The sequence below is a fragment of the Polyodon spathula genome, chromosome 4 (genome assembly GCF_017654505.1).
Source record: "Polyodon spathula isolate WHYD16114869_AA chromosome 4, ASM1765450v1, whole genome shotgun sequence".
Lineage (NCBI taxonomy): Eukaryota > Metazoa > Chordata > Actinopteri > Acipenseriformes > Polyodontidae > Polyodon > Polyodon spathula.
The window spans coordinates 31,156,033-31,173,857 of NC_054537.1; the positions used below are offsets into that span (position 1 = coordinate 31,156,033).

Here is a 17,825-nt window from a genome sequence, read left to right on the forward strand (position 1 = left end):
ATTACAATGTCAGAGTCAAAATAAAGCAGCACTTTAATCAAAATATTGTGTATTTCCTACAAAACACTACCAATATTGAATAATAGACAAAAAACGGGTATAATCAGTAAAAACAGACATCCAGCAAAAAAAAAAAAAAATCCAGTAATTTTTTATTTTTCAGTAAAATTCGGAATAAAATACACAATGTGGAACACTAATATATATATATATATATATATATATATATATATATATATATATATATATATATATATATATATATATATATATATATATACACATACACAGACTCAATTTACAGTACATCTTCACCCCAGGTCCTCAAATACACCAAATTTTTCATTTGGTTTTATTTGCATTGTAGTCTGCAAAGGTTTTCCCGGTGCGTGTACATTTTTTAAAGCATACACCCTAGAGCAATTTTTGGTGCACTGGTTGAAATTAAAACGCTGACCAACTGGGGTAATTGAGGACCAGGCTTGAAGAAACCCCAATATAAACTGTGGGATTTACAGGTGGCACATTAAGTCTACAGCCCTTCTGGTGACTTACGGGTCATAGGCTGCCAGCAGAAAGCTGAGCAACAAGCTGATGGCCTGTTCAACGTTGATCTGGTGGGTTGTTGGCATGCGTTTGTTCAACTGGTAGAAAATGGTGGAGAGTATTGCTTCCAGACGTGCCACACTGAACTCAGTATTGGGATCCATTGTATTCAGACCATTTTCTCTGAAGGCTTCTATAACGTTCCAGATGTCCACCAGGTGCACTTTACATAGCAGAGAGGAAATAAAAAAAACAAAAAAACAAACACATGATAATTGCGTTAATAAAAGTAGAGTCTGTGTGTTAAGATATTAGTCAAAGATTTTATAAATGTAAGCTACAATTCATTTTTGTGACAAAAGACAACCTTCAGCTCCAGGATGTTAAATTATCATGTATAATAGTTTTATCACTTTCATTACACGACTGAAAGGCTTTTGACGAATAAAAAATCCTACAAAGCAAAGAGAATAAAGTTCATATTGTGCTTGTTGTGTTTCGGTCGCAATTACTTAATAAGGCTTCGAAAAAAAACCCCAACCCCCCCCCCCCCCCCCAAAGAACCCCACCCCCTATATCTTGATTTTTGCAATAGTATTCATTCAAAACTAAGATATTGTCAAACAATACATTTTTAGCCTGAAATTGTGAAATCAAGTAATTTGCTTGCATTTCTTTTGAGTTACAGACTATTTATTATTCATTGTTTTACCAGTATTCAGAATATTGATTTCCGATGGCTTCAAAAGCTGCTGGAAGAGCAGTCAGTAATAAGATCATCTAATTAAGCAATAAGGCATGAGAGGGCATGGGTTGTGCTGGATATTGTCACTTCTTGGTGCGTTGTTTGTCACGAGATGCAATCGCGTCCCTGCCACCAACCAAGAAGTGCCAATATCCAGCACAACTCATGTCTTCATGTGCCTTAATTCTTTTATAAAACAGATTTATAAATGTTTTATAAAAAAAGAGAAATCTATACAGTTTCTAAAGATGTATTAACATTTTAAGGTATACCTTTCCACAACTGAAAACACCTGCTATTAGTTATTCTATTTATACCACACAGGATTCAAAATCAGTGCTTCTGCATGCAACTACTAGAACTGTTTTTAATTTGCCCTAGGACAGGTTTACAGTTTACATATGTTGTGATTAAACACAGAATTACTGCTGCCATTTATCCTCTCCTTGAGATGTAGCAAGACTGGATTCTGGGAAACTGGACAGGGTATTTTTTTAATAAAATGTATGAACTCAATTGGTGACCATGCCTATGCTGTTTAAAAGAAATTTGTCTCAGAATGTATTTCCACATCAGCCCCAAGATTGAAATTGATCACTGATCCGTATTGAAACTGAATCTGTCACCAACAAGCCCTTGGGATGTGACTTATGTCACTGAATTTGTTTTACTTACAATTGCATTTCTTTTGTACAAATCTGAGCTTGCATGCTGTCCTGTAGGTAGATAATCGAATGCGATCCAAATCTTGAGCCCCTGGGTAGGAAATTAAAACACTAATAACAAACACACACTGCAGAGATTCCTGCCAGAATAACAATAAAACAAAATAATAATAAAAAAGGACTACAGACTAGAAAAGGCCAATATATGGACTCCGTTGTATTATTACTGTGCAATGTTAAATGTATCATCACTAGTGATGTATTTTTTCACTGTAAAAATGGCTTATTTCATAGTCTAAAAACAGGTATTTCAAGATATTTAATAATTAAACATAATATGCACTGAGAAAAAATGACTTATTTCAGCGCAGAGATTTATACATTTAAAATAAATTGAGCAGATTAATGTGTATGTTATGATGCATGTTCTTCAATACGTACGCATTTCTGCAAACAGCTGTCTTCTTTCTGCCATGGTATTACCTCTTCTCCCACGATCTTCAATCATTCTGTCCAAGATATCAGAAAAACAACATTCAGTGGCTCTGTTGGCAACATGGGAAAAATATGCAATTGTGTTTCTACTCCTATTTAAGGACATCTTTGATAATTCTTAAGTAGGTTTGTGCAGGCATTTTATGGGAAAAAAAACAAACTGCATTTTTCTACTGCATCAACCAGCAGAACCGATTTGTAAAAATACATGTTTTTTTTTATCATAGTTGTAAAACATTATAAAAACAGTGCTATACCAGCACATTGAAACACTGAAGCAGTTGCTACTTAAGCAACAAGATCACCACATTCAAAACGTAATTGGCCTGTGTGTCAGACTAAACGTTGCTTATGTTTTTGGAGGCTGCCGTATATAGGGATTTAAAAAAATCATGATTGATCTGTTGATTCACCATGAGTTGTGAATTAATGCAGAAAATGCATACACAGAGAAATTTAGTAGGCACATAGAAACACATTAAAATAGTCTTTTATAACAGACATTATATTTTTCTGCTTTTCATCATCAGCTTCACTCCACTAAACTCTGAGGCAGATATGTTTGTGTGGATCATTCCTGTGGCTAACCCTAATGATAAATGTGGTTGTTTGTAGTTCCTCCAGGTAAGATGTTTATTAAATAGTGAAATTACAGTAACCTGCAGTCACTATAATAAAACACTTCAATCCTGGTATCATTCTCTGAGTAACACAAGTATATGCAAGAATAGGCTCGCTTCTTTAAAGTACCCTTAAAATCACAACTTTCTTGAACAAATATTTGAACAAAACTTTGTACCCTGCTATAGTCGCACGCTATTGCAACAGCTTATTGACACAAAGCTGTCTGCCCATCTCACCTGTAATAACATCACCAGAAGTTCCAGTCACGTCACCACACACAGCACTGTTGTGGGCCACTGATGACAACTTTGTCAGAAATAGGTCACTTGACACTGCTTATCCTCTGGATATCCCATCTTCCCATGACACCATTGATCATATTCTTATGAGCGGTCTCGGTCCACTCATATTGGTCTTCAAGGATCATCTCTGGGCTTTGGTGTCATTCCTTTTTTTGTTGCTGTCGCTAATTTGACTGCTGTTATTCTGGCTGATGAGTTTAATACAGTACTCTCACTCTGTGTGTTCTATATTTACTACTTATATTACCTGTGGGTTATCTTCCAATTCGTACTCATGTACTCCTGTGTCTCTACTTTTGAGCTACCTTTCCAACATGAAATATCAAATGTACAACAGCTAAACATGAATGTGTTTTGTTAGCTACTCACTTGTTGACAGAGAATATCGTTTTCTTGATGGCTCATCTAGTCAACACAGAACATATTTTATCTGGTATCTCTTTCATTCCCAGACTCCAGCTGGCCCTGAATTCAGCAGCCCATATCCTAACTCCAGCCTATCTAATTTAATAGTGCTTCAGTCAGAGGAATCATTAGCTGAGAAATGGCGGCATGTTTAGGCTGGTGCCCTCCCCAGTCTTTTCTCAAGCCATCAGTGAGAGGACAGTCCCTTCGATTGACGCCCACCGACCCCAACACCTCTGTGCTGGTTCTCGCTGCCGGGGCCACGGTTCCATCACGTGGGAAGATTAATAGGTATTTCCATAGAAAATGCTTCTAAACACATTGTTTGCCACCACATTCTTAAAATGTTTTCAAGGATGCAAAACCCCTGGATCCCCTCCCTTTGACAAAAGTCACTGATGGAGGCATGTGACATCTGCCACCCTCACCCGCCCACCTTTAAAATCCTGCTGACGCCACTGCCTTCAGTTGCTACTTTACTGTAATTATTATGTATCCTTGGGTCTTCTGTGTTCAACCAAATGTGAAATTCTAGTCCTGTGGATCTCTCTGACTGAACTCATTAAAAACAAAAAAAACAAGAAAAAAACTGTTAATCCTTTGAGTGCAGTGCTTACTTTGAAAATCTTAGACAGTCCAGCATTTCAGTGTAAGCAGAATATTTAATAGTTGTTTGTATTTTGTAAGGGAGAGAACCTTTGACATCTGTATTGGAAACAAGACTGAAAGGCTGTTTATACATTACATTAGACAAAAAAATATTTTGTTTATGAACATTACAATATAATTAACTCGATTTCAATTTTTTTTTTTTTTTACATTCTAATAATTTCATCCATCCTAACTGCGTAACGGAATTCTGTATCGCACTGTTAAAATAAGATCAGTTATTTTGGACAATCCAGGCATCGGTACTTTAAATTCCTGGTGTCTCCTCAGAAGTTTCACAAGGAATGCCAATCGCTTGAGATTGCAACAATGGTCCTTGTTTGACACTGCGGTGAAGAACTCATCACGCATAAGTATGCGCATAATGTAAGCCTATGTGTAGGTTAAATCCATACGAAAATAAAGGAACTTTATGTTTTTAAAATTAGTATTTATGTTGTCTTGAGTAAAATGAGATTTATTTTAGGATTGCTCCAGGAGGAGAAGCTTCCTATAGGATCAGTTATATATACCCCTCTGTAAATTATTTAAGAGGTGGAGCTGTTGAAGTGCAGTTTATGCGCCAGGTACCAATTGATAGTCAGCCGTCCAGTGCTTGGAGTGTAGCTATTGTGTACTTCATAGTACAGCCATAATATAGAGAGCCTAGCTGGGATAATAGTTAGACCAAGAAAATAAAAGAAAAGAACTGTGCTTCATTAAAACAACTGCTTATTTCTTCCTGCCTCAGGTACCCCAACATCTACCTCTGGCTAAGCTACCCTTACAGACACCATGAGATACATTACTATACACGACCACTGAGCTTTAACTGCACTTATACAGCGTTCAATAAACTGAGTGCAACATATCCTTGAAGTAACTTACAAAAAATGATGGTGATTAAGTAGATTCAAGAAAATGCACAGAGTCCTTTTCTTCAGTCAGTTGCCAGGTTTATTGAAATATGCGGGGAGTCTGGTCCCAGGTACAGGACAAACAGAATACTCATCATTACAATGTTTGCATGACATTAAATACCCTTCTGTATAGATAGTCCACCTCCCCTTTCTCTGACACTTAACCAACTGCAAAGGTAATTTAATTTGTGTGTGTGTGTGTGTGTGTGTGTGTGTGTGTGTGTGTGTGTGTGTGTGTGTGTCTAGTGTGACAACCTCTGAACTCAGTGCATTCTTCACACTCCTGGAGACAAAAGGTCCATACATCTGCCTTTTGTTGTTATCTTCTTGGGACCCCCTTTGATCCTAGTGGCATTATCTCTTTCGATCTCTCTGAAGTCTTTAGAGCCTGTTCCCTTCTAGTCCACAGCACTGTTATCTCGTTAGCTTGCATTCAATGTTGGGCAAGAGCTTGTAGACGCAACGTCTCTATCAATGGTTAGCAGTACATGCAATTTGAACCAAACAGTCTGCTATCTGCAATATTAGTCTCTTTTCAGAAAAGAACACCAGTATAGCTCTGCCAGTCCACATGCGTAGCAAACTGCTAATCAATTCTCGATCCATGTTTTCCAACAATCCTTGATTTGAAATGCATTTCAAAACGACATTATTTGCGTTCTCTGAGGAGTTGCACTTTTAAGAATCTGCCTTCCTCCATTGTATCAGGGGCCAGAGAGAATCTGCCTTCTTCCATTGTATCATGGGCCACAGAATCTGACTTCTTCCATTGTATCATGGGCCAGAGATAATCTGCCTTTTTCCATTGTATCAGGGGCCAGAGAGAATCTGCCTTTTAAAATTTTATCAGGGGCCAGAGAGTGCTACTAAATGTCTGTCCCCTAATTGTTTTTGTCTTTGTCAACCCTTCAGATAGCCCTGGAAGCACAGCAGTCACACTGCATAAAATGCAAGCTTATCATTAATGATACTGAGTTTGAGGTCTTTCATGGTTTGATGGGCATAGTTGGAAGGTGTAATGGGTCTAGTCAGTTAATGGTCTGTACAATAAAGTTAGTAGTCTATTTACCCCATTCAGGCCCTTTCTGCATGCAGTATTACAGGTTATTCTTTTATAAAATTGCCAGTCCTAGTGGCCCCAGAACCTTTCTTGGGACGCTCATTTTGTACAGTTTTTTTCCCCCAGAGCATTGTCGTGTCGGTAACAGATTATTTTATTTTCATGCAGGCTGCTGTGTTACTACCATATCTAACTTATTACAGTACAATGACACTGGGGAAGGTGTCAGGGAAGGTTGAACCACCAGTGGCATTAAAAAGCGACTGTACAGCACTGCGCAAATCTGGAGAATTACTGAATAGTCAACGCTCATATTTGCAACCAATCACAGAGAATTGCAGGTGGGTTTATCCACTGACTTGCTAAAACAAACTGGCGACTATCCTCTTCTAAATTATCACTCTCACTGCCTGAATAGGTTAGACTACTGTAATATAACAATAATGGCTCATACAGGACCATTGTATTGTGTTTGAATTATTCTCTTCCATGATATTTGTATATCTGCATGCAAACGACTTTGCTTTGTGTGTATCTATAAGCAACAACTGTGGAAATCAACGTTGTCTTGTCACTTCACCGTGCCATGTTACAATGCAGTGCACTGAAGCTTCTTGTGATTTGAATATCTTGTGCATCAAAATAGCCCATCACAACAATAGCAGGGGCTGTAGAATATGACAAAGGTATTTGAAAACATATTTTTATTGAAATAAGTCAACATTCACTTTCAGTTCACCACTTGTACCCTCTAAGAAACGTATGTAAGTGAATAATACAAAATAATATATGAACTAGTTATTTTCACATTTGTGAAATTCTTGTAAAAATATTTTAAAGGTTTCAGAACATGTTTTATTTCTTAAGTACACATGTTGTGTTGTTTTCAGCAATAATGAAATACAATAGGGTTCAGGTCTCCTGGTGCCCATTGAATTTCTTTAATAAATGTTTCTACTGACAGTTGAGTACTGTACATGATACAAATACTTTTACCGTCTTTAAAAATATCTAAATAAGCTGCCTTAGAGGGCATGTGTATTTTAAAAGTAGTATATTTTATCCTGCAAAGTTTAAGTAAAAATAGAGACAAAGATTAATGCTATCTGTTGCATATGTGTTATAGCTATATAAAAGGTATTTTATAAGCGTTTTACTTTATCACAGCTATTAGTTTAATAGAAGAAAAACAACACATTGATAAAAACATGTTTTTCCTTCAGCAAGAGGGAAATGTCAGGGCTCGAATTACTGAGGGGCTGGGGGTGGGGTCAGGACCCTTTAAGCTTCTCTAAATAGTTTTATTTCCAAATTTCCTAAGCCAACATGTATCATTTAAAACAGAAAGGAACCAGTTAAAAAAATGTGTTAATTGTATGATGACATTTCCTATCTTGTCTATGCCGTTTTTCAGTACCAGTCAATGAGAAAGTGTCTCTGCACATTTTACACAGGCTAATGCTTATACTAAGGAACACTGAACAGTATTCCTTTCGTAAGTAAAGAAGTGACAACATTTGATCAGAAAAGTTATATGATTTAATCTTATTACACGGTTTCTCATGTTCATTTTTTGGTATCAAAAAATGGAACAGACAAGCAATTTCATCATGCAATGAAAATGTTTTGAACAGGTTCCTTTCTGTTTTAAGTGATGTCGGTCAGCTTACAACACGTTAAGGAGAGATTTGGAAACACAAGTATTCAAGAAATGTAAAAGGTTCAACTACATGGATTATTGTTTACCATACTTAATTACTTCAAAAGGAAATTCATTTTTCTGCAATCAGGACTTTTAAACAAAACCAGGAAAAGCTAATTAGTGGGCTCATTTATTACACACAGTCAAACGATAGGATATTTCCCACATTTTACCACCTTTAATAGTAATAGTTTAATTGAAAGTGGCTGGAAAAAATTCTTAGTATCTATTAATCACGACACATTAACGATCCAAGCAGAAACTGCAATAGAAAAAATATATACAGAGCAAATATCATGTCATATTAAATGGTAATAAATTAAATATGGTAGATTCTGTGAATAAACATTTAATAAATAAAAATATTGAGATATGTAATGTTTTCATACTGCAAGGGCCTGGTTTGCAGATGGAAATCAAACCGAGAAGATGCAGTTTCTTAGGCAGAAAGGGACTCTATTTGCAGGAGTAATCAGCAATAAAAAAGAATCTCGGAATTTGATATTATTGAATTGCTAATAGTTTTTTGATATTATTCAATTGCTAATAGTAAAATACTCCACTCTGAATATCACCATCTCCGCTTTCACGTTCAATATGATATTAGATCAAACACTGCCCAAGTGAAAATAAAAACACTAGTGCTTCGACGCAGCTTGGAAGTTGGACGTTATTCACAATATTTCCATACTGTCCCATTTTCAGGACTTAAAAATCTGGTCACCTTATCCATAAGAAAGTCTCCTTAAAAGGCCTTTGGAATAAAGCGTGTTATAGTAAAGCAAATGCATGAGTTCTTACATACATTACACAGATTTATTGTTTACCCATTCACAAAAAAATGACTGAACCTGCAGCCTCTGGCCTTTGTAAAACTTCTGAGTAAACTGCTGAACCTTTCACTTGAGGAAAGGGCTGGGTGTGTTCTGCTACCGCTGTGCATCAGTGCACTCATCCCAGGGAATCTAATACACGTGATATGGTGCCATGGCGGCGGTAAAGTTGTTTTTTTTTTCACTTGTTATGTGAAAGGGACAATGTTTGCTGTAAACTACTTTGCAGAGCTCTGAACTCTAATGTTTTCCCTTAAACCCGGAAGGCCAGGCCTAGTTATTTTTTCCTTTGTGAAGATTAATATATGTTGCATTGGACCTAATAAGAAAATGTATTACACTAGTCCCTTTATACCTGTTGGGAGACAGACAAGATGTCTGGTTTTTCTTAAAAATATTTCCCAACAACCTAAAACCAATGTCAACTTACAATAACTGATTTTGAGTTTAAGTGTTTTAAAATAAAATATCGAACAGAACGAAATTTCAATGTACCATTTGTAATTCAGTAATATGAGAGAATTGGTCAGGGGTCTGAATACTTTTGCAAGGCACTGTGTGTGTGTGTGTGTGTGTGTGTGTGTGTGTGTGTGTGTGTGTGTATATATATATATATATATATATATATATATATATAAATTAAAAATAATCACACACACACATACATTTAGTGCTTCATTTATTTTAAATGTATAGTATAAATCACTGTGCTGAAGTAACAGTAATGTGTTCTCTGTACACGTTACTTTATGTAATAATATACAGCTGTGCAGTAGGCCTATACAGGAGTAGAGTACAATACTAAAATCAAATTAATCCCGAAGCACACTTTCTTTACTTTAGCTTACAGGCTACCGGTAACATAAAACGAATCCTGCCGCAAAGAAATCAAAAAGAGGTTCAAACAGCGTGCCTGTCAGTGGTTAAAGCCTGGTTACCATACACACTAATAAATAATCACTTTATTGAGTGCACTAAAATTGACGCCCTTTAGTAAATACCATGTGAATACAGCTCATCTCATTATTCTGAGCCAGATGCTCATTTAAATACATCAGCGCGCATTACCATAAGAAATCATATATTAATTCTGATTACCATAGTGTGTTAATATTCTTTGGGGGCTACTTTGTAAAGACAGAAAAAGTCCTAATTACCATTTGATTTGCTGCCAGAAGTCATTACTTTAAAACTTCTAAGGGTTGTAAAGCTCATTATAAATCTGGGGGAAGAATATGAAGAGCAGGCACAAACACTGCAGACCAGCTAAGCTGCCTTTTTCCCACATTATGTCATAAAATAAGCAAGGTTTACGGAGATACAGCTGTGTTACTACGTCAGTGTTACTATGTCAGTGATTAATGTTATTAATTACTATGCTCAGCAGGGAAATGAGCCTTTACAGGTTCTAGTGTTCCAGCCCTAATTATACCTTCTGTTAATAATGAGGCAAAGGTTACAAAGAGAATCCTTTTAAATAATTTATGTATCTAAGCTGGTGTTGCGTGGATCACAGTTCATCCATCACTCAAAGTCGGTGCCCATTTCCACACTTAAAGTGTTACGTCATAGCAAGTGAATGTCCTGGCATCCTCAAACAACAGGTGTGAATTGCCATGAGGAGAGATCAGTAGGCGAGACAACATACAGTGCAAAGATGAAACCACTGATGATTCCTTGGAGAAATGCGTAAAATTAGCTAACAGAGAAAGTGTCCCAGGAAAGAGAAAAAGAAAAAGCACACAGTGCATTGTTTATGGTAAGAGGAAATAAATCTTTTGACAGGATTTAGGGCTCATTTCATTAAATGTACGAGTTTCCCGCCCTTCCATTTTTATGTTTGAAAGCATTCAGAGTTCTGTTGCACCAATACAGGGATTTTTTTTTTTTCACCCAAGATTTTCTAACTGTCTTTGAGCTTCCTTAGAGATCTTGCTGTCCAGTTCCTGTATTAAAAGAAATCAGACAACACTGTGATCTTTCAACTCGGTTTACTCACCCTGTTCTCAGTTGCAAGATCAATTTTTAGACATTTAAGCCCCCCAAACAAGACCAAAGCCAGTCAGTAACATATATAAAAAGCTATAATGTAAGAAATCTTATTAGAACCTACCACCTGACTGCAAAAACTGTATAGAGTACCCTGCAGTATGTTCCTGGAACTACACGAGATTCCCTCAAATGCCACCTCAAAGGACACTTCCCTTGGGATGCACTTTCATATAATGTTGAAATGTAAGTGGTACTACCACACAAGTTATTCTATATCCCCAGATGGACCCCACCCCTTGTATCTGTGTCACTAGGAAACACTTTTATTAGTCAGATAGAATAAAGGTTTTATTGATTGGTACCAAAAGAACAATTTACTATCCGGTGCATAAACTCATAAGCTCAAGCAGATTTTGATGTAATTTCACACCTATTTTTCAAATATTTTAGTGGACCTTCTACCACGGCTGGTACATCCAACAGTGGAGCATGGTTGTGGAGCCAGAACAGTAGGGGGGTTGGAAGGGGGGGGGGGGGGGGGGGGGGGAGGGGGGGGGGGGGGGGGGGGGGGGGGGGTGGGGGGGGGGGGGGGGGGGGGGGGGGGGGGGGGGGGGGGGGGGGGGGGGGGGGGGGGGAATACAGGAGACAGCCCATATATAAGGTTAAAAACAGCACTGAAGTAACCACTCATTAAAAAGAAAATGAGCTACTGTGAGTTACGGTATTATTATCAAAACAGAATAAGTCCTTTAGGATCCCATTATTCTTCATTCTCTATTTATCAGAAGAACTTAGGTAACAAAATACTGTACTCCCTTGCCGAACTGGACGTGTCGGGAAGCACACAGAAATAAAGAAGTGTCTGTTTAATTAAAAAAAAAAAAAAAAATTAAAATGGCACACGACAGTTATAGAGCTCAATTTATTTCAAATGTATAACCCATTGTGCTGAAATAACAATGTGTTCTCTGTACACATTACAGTATTAAAAAAATAAATCTGTACAGTAGGCCTATACAATATAAATCAGTAATATCATATATATTAGCACACTTTTTTTTACTTTAGTAAAACACATAGCCTACTTGCTACTTCTGCTTTCTGTCCTGGTATGAGTGATACCTTCTTTGCAAAAGCAATTAAAGACTTCAAATTCAGAATTGCAATTACTGCAATCTAGTGTTTGGAGTATGTTTACATGCCCTCTTTTAATCATTAAATTAATTTTAACAATTTAGTAGGCTACTTGTATCTTCCGTTTATTTCCGTCCTGCCTTTGGTGTCAGTTTAACTCTTTGGATTATGTGAATCACAGTAACCTAGTACCACATTTAATTGGATATCATTGGGGGACATATGTTGTGGCCGTCATATCCGAATGTACGGTAAAACAGTGTTTATTCATGAGGGACTAGCCTATCCTGGTTTTGGACCTATTAGGGATTGACAAGGCCACTCTCTCTTACTATAACATATCATACAGTGCAGGTCCTACAAGTTGTTTTGTGAAAAACAACCTCTGTCAATATCCTTTCTATATATAAGAGAGTGCAGATCCTGGCAATCTCACCAGGTTAACCAGTCACACAAGCACAGCGGTGCATTCCTTCATTTCATTGTTTTGTGTACTGAAAGAAAGCAATCACCCTATTTCTTGTATGAATGACTCTTTTGTCACATTCAATCAAAGCCTGGAAACTGACTGTGTCACAGGGTCGAGTGTAAATAACCTCTGCCCAACCACTGGTGTTGAGTTCTGTACTCTCCAGTCAAGGCCCCTGGAAGGGCAGATTTAAGGTACTGATGGAGACTACTAAACCTGCTGAGAAAATGGAAGTATGTCGCCACCTAATTTCCTGCACCAGTGTTATAAATTATTGAGTTGCCCTTGAATACCCCAACCGCTTCACTGCATCTTCCCTGGGTCAGGACATTGGTGGTGTCAACCACCACAAAAATAAATTGTTCTCTCCTACTAGTAATTACACCACCCACAAATGACAAGGATTGCTAATTAATTTGCAGTTATACACAGTTCAAGAAAAATAATGTGTTTATAAAAAAAAAAAAAGAATGTACATTTCTGCTAATTAGCTAATTTATTTTTTCTCTCATAATTGCTGTGTTGCAGACAAATTACTTATTTATAGTACCTGTGTTTCAAAGCTTATCTACAGAGCTAAACAGTGGAACACTGGATATCCAACCATCACATAACATAACCACCCTGATCAATTAACTGCCTCGCTAAATAAATAAATAAATAAATATTAAAAGTAGGCTATGGGAGAAATGGCAGATTCCAAGATGGAAAAATAAACAGAAAGAAAGCGTTATAGCAATCAGTCTTTTGGTGCGTTCCCCTTTAGAGGCGGGTTGTGTGCATGTGTCAGTCAGCTGTGTGTAGCAGTGACGTTTCAATACACCAGTCAAGAAAGCGTTTTGTGCAATGTGTTTATATGATGAAGCGCACGCTTGCAGATATTGGCAGCGTGTTGTTGTAGCTTTTAAATGCATTTGAATTAAATCATAAACACAATGCTTACCGGCCATTTGTTTAAGAAAGCTGAAGTAACATTCAAACAGACCTGCTTATCGGCTGTTGGCAATATCAAGAAAGAGCACAAAGTACCGTGACAGAGACATTAAGAAAGCAGAACCAGGGAGGCAGGGACTTCTAGAGTTAAGAAAGAAGCCATCAAAAAATGTCCCCATGTTTAAAGCAGTTTGCATGTTGTTTTTGTTCACTAACCTATTTATGGATGTGTAAATGCTTTTTCTATAGATGTTCGCAAATCCGACTTTTTCACATATCCGCTTATACCCCAGTCACACAGGAGGTCGGATATGCAACGTTGTACTGTTTTGTATTAACTGGTGAAAAGACAACATTCTGAAAATACAGGCGTGTAGCTATTAACCTGTCCCCTTGGATGTAGTAAATACAGTACAAAAAACTGCATTGAGCAATAGTGCTTTTACTGATATCAACTGGAGGCAGAATGTGGGACAGGTTGGTGGTTACACTTCGCTGTACATGCTGAACTCAAAGAGAGCACTGTTTCAAAGACCTTTCAAAGCCAGAGAGAGAGAGAGAGAGAGAGAGAGAGAGAGAGAGAGAGAGGGAGAGAGGGAGAGAGATAGAGAGAATGCTTTCTCTTTCTTTTCCTGGCAAGATCAGTAAAACACACAGGATCATAGATTGCTTGTTGTGTATGTGATGCTTATTCACAGATTATTTGCAGCCTCCATAACAAATGGCAGCAGTGCAGGTGTCTCGAGGCCTGCAAATGCAGTAAAAGAATGTAAAATATGAAAACAACATTAGAGCAGCACTCATCAATTGTTAGAATTAGCACCACCGATAAGGACATTAAGCAAAACAGATTTCACATACTTCATTATCAAAGTACCCTGGGACGCATACAGTGCTTGAGAGAATGAACCAGTTATCAGAATTACTGCCAGTGATGATAACTGCAACAAGCAACGACAATCATTTGAATAATCTCCAAACTGTATGGTTGAAGGTTGTACATTCTTATAAGGGCAACTGCATTTGTAACAATATATAGTCTTCAACTGTTTCACAAGGGTTTAAGTTCAGGAGTTCCCTTTTGAAGTGACTTAGAGGGCTACTTCAGCCTCTGTGCATTTGACCATATATAGCACCGATTAAGATAATTTGATACACCATAGTTTATGCTCCACTTTTATGCCTTACAGTCTACCTCTCTCACTCTTTCTCTTTGGAGAAAGGGCTTTTCTTCAAAAATGTGTTTTAAAAAAAAAATCACTGGAATCGAACATCCTCAAAACAAGGTGTTTAAAAAACACTAATTACTTGCATCTTACATAGTCTTATTGTGTTGGATCTGTCATCATATGTGGAATTCCACCTCACAGATCATTAAGCAAAGTGAACAGGAGCCATATGACTCCGATCCCACTGAAGCAGAGAGCTCATTAAAGGCTGGACGTGTATGAGGGATTTTTTGTTTTTCTTTCTAATGATCGATGGCTGTGTTTTAATGTTTTGTGATGAGCTGAACATTTCCAGTATTTTTTTGTTTCATATTATTCTCTCTAAGAAAAAAAAAGTGGGTATGGTAAAGTGTGCTTCCCTCAACAGCAAACCCATTCTTCTGAATGACCAACCAAGCAATTCAGAACACATTTTTCTCCACTCTGCACCTGTATCAAAGCATAGCTGTACCGCTATGCTGTATGTCTCTACACAAATCAGTGCTTAGTGAACTTGCAGTTAATGCAGTTCAGTGTTGTGCAGTCAGTCCTAAAACTGGAAATGAATTGACTTGCAATAGCAGAGGTCATCATAGAAGGGGAAGTACCACATATAAATGACATGCATTAGATGCTTGAAATGCTTTCAATTTTATTAATATTAATAATATTTAGATTCTTCTCACTGTTAGTTTCACATTTTAAAATTTAAGAATAAACACATTTGTACATTTAAATTTTGATGGTATTATATTTTGAATGTTTGTCTTGCTTATTGCAGTCTTTTTTATTATTATATTTTATTTCACTTATGCATACAATCCATATGTCCAATATTCATTGGAATATGGATAAGACTAAATAAAAACTGTATAAACTCATTAAGGGTAAAATGTATACTTAAGACCTCAATATGCATATTTTTTGACAAAGCGAAGCAGAATTCTAGTTCTAGTTAATACAAGGCTAGCATCACCTATTCCACCAGATATATATTACTCATTATTGTCTTCTAATGTCAAATTCACTACAAGAATAACACTTAAACTTACATTAAACCTGTAAATGCCACATTTAAAAAATAAGAGATCCCAGAACTGAAAATGAGCCAAAGCAAAAAAAACAACATAACGGACTGTGAAGATCAGGAGCCTTTTTGTCCTTTCTAGGCTGTGGGTTTTCAAACATGTAATGTTGTGGCCCCAGGTTGATAATCAGAACTATTGACATCTAACCACCAGTGCTCCTCAGCACTGTCTTTCACACAGAACCAAGATAAAAGGAGGAGGTGTATAACCATGCTGCCACCTTATAAACATGACACAAGAATACTATTGTACAAATGAACCCAACTTTGAGTGCAGTGCGTAGAGATAGCTATTATTTGATATTTTGATAAAGATTATTTCACTCATGAATGTGTGCAATGTTCACTTTTCTTCACACAAGTTGTCTCAAAGTTTAGTGATCGAACAACTGGTGAAGGCATTAGCTGTCATTTGAAATTACATACTCTTGTTCTGTTATTCTAAATAAAAATAATATTCATGACAAATACAGTATAAAAGGTGGTGTGAAAGAAAAGGGTATTTCATTTTACAACTGTGCATGCAGTGCATTTAGGTTGGCATTAAGACATGGTCTGCTGTAAGGAGGAATATCTTTTTACACAACATACAGTGCCAAATGTAGTAATGCAGTTTTAGCAGTTTCTTTGACTGAATTTTGCACAGAATTGTGAGCCCTGTTAATGTACTGTAGCAAGGGTTTTTAAAAGGAAAGTTAAATCTGAGTTTCATGCACACTTCAAGAAGTTTGCCCTTTGCAGTCCCCTTTTTACACATAAATCAGAAGTAGGATTGGATTTGCATCTTGGAAAATGTCGTACTAGACGCTATACTGAACTTTGCAGTGTGCACATGCATTGATTTTGGGGGGGGGGTAAACCTGATCATAACATTAAAACAAAAACTTTTTACAATAAATAAATAAATAAATAAATAAATATAGTAAGTAACCTTTGCTTTTATGTGAAAGCGGTTGAATTCAGAATACATTCTCCCCAATATACTGTACCTACAGTAAGAGGCACTGGGAAATATGGAAAAGAGTTGTTGGGATGCAGGTCATAATCACACAAGGATTTCATGTTTACATTACTCTATGAACACGGGGCAAAACTGGAATTACTGTGTATTCTGCATCACAGAATGTAGCATTGGAAAGACCAAGTCTGTATCAGTAACATTGTCAAAGCATCTGATCTGCAGCATTGACGTGGCCAGAGGTTAAATCAATGTGGTAGTGAAAAGGTTAACATTTTAATAATTAACACTGGTAATGGAACTTAAATATGAAAATCGAAGAATACAGCGGTGTAACAAACAATAAGATAGAAACTCAAAAGTGGCCTTTATGCAGCAGTCACAGGTCAAAAGCAAGGGTGCCATTAGACTTTGCCCAAACAGTTTACTCAAATGTCATTGAAAATCTGAAGTTGCAAGCTAAAATGGTTTATCATATATAGCAGTAGTAGGTGTCAGACGCAGGTTTGCAAACTTACAGGGATGCTTAACTAGAAAGCCACCAGTGTGACTGTACTTTTGTGAGAGCCCACAAATCTATGTATGTTCAAAAGAGTGCTGAATACTTTACAGGTACAGCTTAAAGTAAAATTAAAAAGTAAGCACTGCACTCCATGAAAGTGGATAATGAAGTTTATAAACCATTTGTAAAATAGTGTCTGCTTTGTAATCACCTTATCTGAATATACTGCAAAAGGTCATGTTGTTTGGTATCTATTTAGAACTGTCTTAGTTTGGTCAATTGGAACTTTAACCACAAATTTAACCACAGAACCCATAATAAACACTCAAGCCCCTATATGGTAAGTATCTGATTTTGGAAATATACACTTGAAAAAGACGAATAGCACTTTAAACAGAATGTAATCGTGCAATCAGAAATACATGTAATAATGCAAAACATGAATAAAAGCAAGTTTCATTATACTTTTTAAAACAATAATAATCAACATACGGTACAATTCTAACTTACTTTACCCACCACTCCTGTTTATTTAAAGCAGTTCCACCTCTTTAAACTCAAATTACAGACCCCCTCCTCCTCCACTACCCCCATCTA

General features: G+C 36.8%; 1 protein-coding gene across 19 annotated transcripts in view; it reads right to left on the reverse strand.

Moving 5' to 3' along the window:
* dtna (dystrobrevin, alpha) overlaps window positions 1-17,825 on the reverse strand; it is a 97,777-nt gene that overhangs the window by 55,721 nt on the left and 24,231 nt on the right. For all 19 annotated transcript variants that reach the window (XM_041247660.1, XM_041247658.1, XM_041247676.1 and 16 more), the window contains 3 exons: window positions 2,398-2,465; window positions 1,967-2,047; window positions 556-769 (listed from right to left, as the gene is read on the reverse strand). In XM_041247660.1, coding sequence (XP_041103594.1) covers window positions 556-769; window positions 1,967-2,047; window positions 2,398-2,464 — 362 coding nt within the window. In that variant the 5' untranslated portion in view covers window position 2,465. The remainder of the gene's footprint in view (window positions 1-555; window positions 770-1,966; window positions 2,048-2,397; window positions 2,466-17,825) is intronic.